This window comes from Lissotriton helveticus, chromosome 5_1, assembly GCF_964261635.1.
Source record: "Lissotriton helveticus chromosome 5_1, aLisHel1.1, whole genome shotgun sequence".
Taxonomy (NCBI): Eukaryota; Metazoa; Chordata; class Amphibia; order Caudata; family Salamandridae; genus Lissotriton; species Lissotriton helveticus.
This window is the reverse complement of record NC_136065.1, coordinates 1,608,075,416-1,608,082,521: the sequence shown is the minus strand read 5'-3', so window position 1 is coordinate 1,608,082,521 and position 7,106 is coordinate 1,608,075,416. Positions and strand designations below refer to the sequence as shown.

General features: G+C 44.8%; 1 protein-coding gene across 1 annotated transcript; it reads right to left on the bottom strand.

The window, feature by feature from the left end:
• Positions 1-5,676: 5,676 nt before the first annotated feature.
• LOC144752717 (olfactory receptor 4E2-like) lies at positions 5,677-6,636 on the bottom strand. The gene has a single exon (XM_078640577.1). It carries the CDS (start codon positions 6,634-6,636, stop codon positions 5,677-5,679), a length of 960 nt encoding a protein of 319 aa, XP_078496703.1.
• Positions 6,637-7,106: the final 470 nt, after the last annotated feature.

Sequence of the window (7,106 nt, the reverse complement as noted above, 5' to 3'; positions counted from 1 at the left end):
ATCCACCCATCCTGCATCCATCCTGCATCCATCATTCATTCATGCATCCACCCATCCATTCACCCATCATTCATCCTGCATCCATTCATGCATCCACCCATCCTGCATCCATCATTCATGTATTTTTATGACTATATAACTTAGCACACAGCTTGTCAGTGTTTAATACCAGTCTCGAACCTTGTACTCCAGCACCAATGATACATGATTAATATTAATTGTTTTTAAAAACATGTATTTATTCAACACCAATTTCACACCTTAGTCGGAACATCATTTTTATTTGTTTTTTTAAAATATCTATTTATTTAACACCAAAGTAAGTCATGTATACATTTTTATGGTTCGATAAGAGGCTCGAACCTGGTTTCCCAGAACCAAAGTCGGCCGTGCTATCCGTCAGGGGTTATGTAACCGGGCTATGTAGTGACCAGCCAATCCTGCGCCCGGATTGGCTGGGGGGGCACCATGACTCCTCGCCCAGTCGCCCTGTGTAACCCCTGGGGCTGCGCCCCGCCCCCTGGTCCTCTCTCTAAGGGGCAATTCACAAGAAAACGATCTGCGCATGCGCGGGCATGTTTGTGCCCAAAAATACACTTGCGCAGCTGCAGCAGCCCGATCCTTCCCCCCCCCTTGCGCACTCCGGGAAGGTCGGGTGTCTCCCGGTTTCCCGGGCGGCAGATAGCGCGATTTTTTAAAATAATTGTGTTTGGCTTCTAGTGACGACGTGGTGGGTCCATGGGGCTTAGTGGGGCTTCGCCCCTACGCCCCAATGGACGCACCGCGCCTGTTCTACATGTGACCTCTACACAGGGGTTGTCCTTTTACAAGCTTTCTCATTATAGGTCACATTCCCAATCACAGTGCTCCTCACACTCTTGCATAGGAGAAGAGGACAGTCATGGGTTTCATTCCTATTGGCTGATATTGTCTTTCAACATTCAGTTACTTTGCTGTTTTGTATAGCGCAATTTTACACTAATATTGTATTGTTATTGTCTAATTGAAAATGGGGGCAAGTGTTAGTTATACTGTATGTATCTACTTTGCCTCTTCTCTGTTTTCCATTATGTCCAGCTTTCCTCTTGATGTTCTCCTTAATTTTCATCCTTGGTTTCTGGAGTTACACTGCTTGCTAGGGGCGACACCGCCGGTGTGTGAGTAGTGTGCGACCCCACCCCCATTTGTAACTTTAAAGCTCCCTTGAGCAGCGGGCTGACGAGCCTGGGATCCCGCACCTACGCGCCTGAGTGGTACTATACCTGGCAGATATTGGCAGCCATCGGCAACCCCAGTACACGGCCTATCCTTGCTGATGAGGGGTAATACCCCGAAACACGTGTCCAGGGATGGCGAAGACAGCGAAGATAGCAGAAGATCGAAAGATGATACATCGCAAACACTTTACTACATTGACCAGAGTCCTTAGGGGCGACACCGCCGGTGTGTGAATAGTGTGCGACCCCACCCCCATTTGTAACTTTAAAGCTCCCTTGAGCAGCGGGCTGACGAGCCTGGGATCCCGCACCTACGCGCCTGAGTGGTACTATACCTGGCAGATATTGGCAGCCATCGGCAACCCCAGTACACGGCCTATCCCTGCTGATGAGGGGTAATACCCCGAAACACGTGTCCAGGGATGGCGAAAACAGCGAAGATAGCAGAAGATCGAAAGATGATGCATCGCAAACACTTTAGTACATTGACCAGAGTCCTTAGGGGCGACACCGCCGGTGTGTGAGTAGTGTGCGACCCCATCCCCATTTGTAACTTTAAAGCTCCCTTGAGCAGCGGGCTGACGAGCCAGGGATCCCGCACCTACGCGCCTGAGTGGTACTATACCTGGCAGATATTGGCAGCCATCGGCAACCCCAGTACACGGCCTATCCCTGCTGATGAGGGGTAATACCCCGAAACACGTGTCCAGGGATGGCGAAGACAGCGAAGATAGCAGAAGATCGAAAGATGATGCATCGCAAACACTTTACTACATTGACCAGAGTCCTTAGGGGCGACACCGCCGGTGTGTGAGTAGTGTGCAACCCCACCCCCATTTGTAACTTTAAAGCTCCCTTGAGCAGCGGTCTGACGAGCCTGGGATCCCGCACCTACGCGCCTGAGTGGTACTATACCTGGCTGATATTGGCAGCCATCGGCAACCCCAGTACACGGCCTATCCCTGCTGATGAGGGGTAATACCCCGAAACACGTGTCCAGGGATGGCGAAGACAGCGAAGATAGCAGAAGATCGAAAGATGATGCATCGCAAACACTTTAGTACATTGACCAGAGTCCTTAGGGGCGACACCGCCGGTGTGTGAGTAGTGTGCGACCCCATCCCCATTTGTAACTTTAAAGCTCCCTTGAGCAGCGGGCTGACGAGCCAGGGATCCCGCACCTACGCGCCTGAGTGGTACTATACCTGGCAGATATTGGCAGCCATCGGCAACCCCAGTACACGGCCTATCCCTGCTGATGAGGGGTAATACCCCGAAACACGTGTCCAGGGATGGCGAAGACAGCGAAGATAGCAGAAGATCGAAAGATGATGCATCGCACACACTTTACTACATTGACCAGAGTCCTTAGGGGCGACACCGCCGGTGTGTGAGTAGTGTGCAACCCCACCCCCATTTGTAACTTTAAAGCTCCCTTGAGCAGCGGGCTGACGAGCCTGGGATCCCGCACCTACGCGCCTGAGTGGTACTATACCTGGCAGATATTGGCAGCCATCGGCAACCCCAGTACACGGCCTATCCCTGCTGATGAGGGGTAATACCCCGAAACACGTGTCCAGGGATGGCGAAGACAGCGAAGATAGCAGAAGATCGAAAGATGATGCATCGAAAACACTTTACTACATTGACCAGAGTCCTTAGGGGCGACACCGCCGGTGTGTGAGTAGTGTGCGACCCCACCCCCATTTGTAACTTTAAAGCTCCCTTGAGCAGCGGGCTGACGAGCCTGGGATCCCGCACCTACGCGCCTGAGTGGTACTATACCTGGCTGATATTGGCAGCCATCGGCAACCCCAGTACACGGCCTATCCCTGCTGATGAGGGGTAATACCCCGAAACACGTGTCCAGGGATGGCGATGACAGAGAAGATAGCAGAAGATCGAAAGATGACCTCTACACAGGGGTTGTCCTTTTACAAGCTTTCTCATTATAGGTCACAGTCCCAATCACAGTGCTCCTCACACTCTTGCATAGGAGAAGAGGACAGTCATGGGTTTCATTCCTATTGGCTGATATTGTCTTTCAACATTCAGTTACTTTGCTGTTTGTTATAGCGCAATTTTACACTAATATTGTATTGTTATTGTCTAATTGAAAATGGGGGCAAGTGTTAGTTATACTGTATGTATCTACTTTGCCTCTTCTCTGTTTTCCATTATGTCCAGCTTTCCTCTTGATGTTCTCCTTAATTTTCATCCTTGGTTTCTGGAGTTACACTGCTTGCTATCAGTATTCCGAGAGAAGAGAAGAAATCGGTGGAAGCACGAGCCATTATTGCTATTAGGTAACAACCATCTATCAATCGAACTTGAGAAAAAAGAAAAATAATAAACAGATAAACAGCGTGGGTCGCCACATCTATCCAAGATCACAGTACATACGCAATAACTGAAAAAGCGTACTACACAAAGATCGTGTCCACTCAACTAAAGAGGACCTAATATATGGACCCGATTTATAAACCAATAGCAATATGGTTCCAAATGGAATTATGAAAAATATGGCCAATTAAGAAGGTCTACGAATACACCGATGTATATCTGACTATAAGTAATCACAGGTCCAAATTGACTGAAAGTGACCAAAAGAATTGCTTCTGTCAAGAATCACCAAGTATTCCAATTAATTAACGAATACTTTTAAGATCTTCTTAAGATCCTTGATCTATAAATTGTCCTGAAGAAGGTGGGGCCTAGCGCCTTATCCACCGAAACGCGTCGACAACCCTAAGGGTTTTTTTAAAATGGATTTTTAATTGTTTTAAATTGGTTATTAAAATTGCATTATAATTGTTTACATATGTTTTTAACTTTGAATTACAGCTATATTTTGCACATATATGACCATTTACTGACGAGCATTAGGCACTGTATTAAATAGAAAAAACACCTATGGTCACCTTGCCCCTGTATGAATTCATGTGTGTTTTTGATGCAATACTTTTAATTTAATAAATATCCTTCTGTCGATTTATGTAGCTTTTTAGGTTCTACTATTACCAGGGGTTAAGAATAAACACAAGATGTGGAGATTGAATGTTGTTACATGAGGCCTGAGTGGTTTGTATGGTGATTATTAATTTTCCCCTATCAACGAACAAAACCCAAGGAACACTTTCCATTTTTTGAATTTACTCTACCCAGTTCCTGTGGGTTTAGAGGGTACTCTCTTTCCTTTGTTGTTACACTGCTTGTTGTCATCCTCTGTCTCCAGCCTTCCCTCGTTCGTATTTGTATTCTATGTCCTCCCTGTTCAGGAGGAGATCCGATATTCCTCCTCTCTGTGTCTGTGTGTAGGCTGGTGCTCCTTTCTTGCCTGCTTGGCCAGTTGGTATGTTTGGGGGAAGTCTTTGCTGCATTTATGTCTCTCCGTTCTCTGGTTGTTTACTTCGCTTTATCTCTGCTTCCTTCTCCTTTCTACTTCTTTCTGGAGGGTATTCATATTTTCATTTTGTGCATATTCACTTTTTGCTTCTTTCATCTATCTCTTCTCTCTTCTGTTTGGTCATTTCTTTGCTGCCTCATTGTAATCATTGTTGCAGTTTGGGTCTTTCCCATTTTGTGTATTTCTACTCTTTACTTCCTCCTCGTCTTCTTCCACTTGTCTCTTTGCTCTGCTTTGCTTGCTCTTCTCTTTGACGTTTATGTTGTCACACCGTTGATCTTCCTATTCACGCTTTTCATGGTTTTCTCTTGTTTACATTTTATTCTCGTATTACATTTGTGCTTCTGTTGGAAGGAAAGGGGATATGTAGTATCCTGTACTTGTAATGTAAAGTATGTTACTCCTCCTGCTCAGCCAGTGCCTGTGCTCTGTGCCCAATAGAATGGATGCGCCTCGGAATATTGGGACACAGAGAGGTGAAGTGACCATTGGGCATGGGCTGAGCAGCTGACAGGCTGTTCATAGTGGGGCTCTCCTTAGGAACCTAACTACTTGTTATACTACGTGATACCTGCTGGAATAAATCTTATTGAATTACTACTTCCTGTGTGGCCCTTCATCACTACAAAGTGGCCAATGTGTAGTGTAGCCTCTTAAATGATGAAGAGTAATTAAAATTGGTTGGGATATGAAGTACAGATTAAAATAAAAGAGTAGTCCAAGGTAGCATAGATTTACTATGAGGAGGTCGGTTCTAGGGAAGAGGTCCATCTGAAGAGTAACCTGCGTGAGACTGAGAATTCAGATGTGATTCTGATCTTACTGCATTAATGAAAAGTCAGTCCTCATATATTGAGTTCTGAATGCGTGATATTTCACCAGCAACATGATCTTGAGGACCAGACCACATATTTTCCAAAAGTAAGACAAATGCGGTAGATATGTTTGAACAATAAGAAAGCATGTTTTTTGTTTTATAATCAGTAGTGAACAAGCACTCTTTAATGAAGTGATTCATATTCATTTCCATATACAACATCAGTTCTTATCTGATTACATCTTCTCTATTGCTATTTTCCAGTTGATTAATTTTTTCATGGCTGTTTTCATTTCAGCATTTCTCAAAGTGTAAATGAGGGGATTCAACATCGGAGTTATTACTGCATAAAATACAGAGATTATCTTATCCATAGGCAAGGTAGTGGAGGGTCTTGTGTAAATAAATATGCATGGCCCAAAAAAGATAGTCACGACTGTGAGGTGGGCGGCACAGGTGGAAAGGGCTTTTTGTTTCCCTTCAGCAGAGCGCTTCCTCACGGTTAGTAGGATGGAAGTGTAGGAAACAAGCAAAAGCAGAAAACACACTAGTGCTATCAGGCCACTGTTAGACACCATCAAGAGTCCTGTGATGTACGTGTCACTGCAAGCCAGACTCAACAAAGGCAGAAGATCACAAACGAAGTGGTCAACCTCATTTGGACCACAAAAAGGTAGAGCCATCACCAAGTAGGTCTGAACGGAGGAATGCACTGCTCCCCCTACCCAGCAGGCTAAAACCAGGAGGTTACACACAGACCTGTTCATGATAGCAGTGTATCGCAATGGGTTGCAAATGGCGATGTAGCGGTCAAAGGCCATGACAGTAAGCAGGAAGATTTCAGCACAGGCAAATAGGTGGAAATAGAATATTTGGGAAATGCAACCACTGAAGGAGATTGAGTTATTCCTGGAGATCAGGTCCACGAGCATCTTAGGGGTGGTAGCGGAGGGGTAGCACAAGTCAATGAAGGACAGGTTACTCAGCAGGAAGTACATGGGGGACTGGAGGGAAGAGTCAGCATTCACCGTCACCATGATGAGTAGATTTCCAAACAGGGTAGCAAGGTAGAAAAGCAGGAATAAGAAAAATAAAACAGTTTGCAGCTTGGGGTTTTGAGTAAGACCCATGAGGAAGAAGTTTTCAACAGTTGTTTCATTTGCCAAATTTTCTTGTCTTGATTTTTCTAGTCTCATTCCAAAAGTCAAGTTTCACTTTCAAAATAATGTTTACTTATTCAAGCATTCTCTGCAAAAAAAAGCCAATATTACAAACAGAAAATAGGTCCTTAAGGCAGAAGTACAGAAAACATGCGGGCCAAGGTATGGTAGAGAGATTAATAAAGAGAAGGCTTCCAAACTTAGAAATGTATCAGGGAAATGAAATGCTACTAATAAAGCTATATTACAAAACATATAGTACTTCTGTGCAAATGTCAAATTCAACTTTATCAGCATAAGACTATCCAAGTTGATGGATAACTGATTACTGCATTGGATATTCTATGTTATACTTACTATGCAGTTGCAAAATGTGGGCACAAACGATTATGCTATATTTACCAAGATTGGGTCTCACCTCTCTGATTAGTGTCCCTCGTTAAATGTGGTCATTTAGTTACACCTAAAAGAAAGAACAGGTCCCTTGGTCTTACCAGGGTTCAGAG

Bases quoted from the DNA above. Each gene is read 5' to 3' on its own strand.
- LOC144752717 (XM_078640577.1), bottom strand. From the start codon at position 6,636: ATGAGACTAGAAAAATCAAGACAAGAAAATTTGGCAAATGAAACAACT.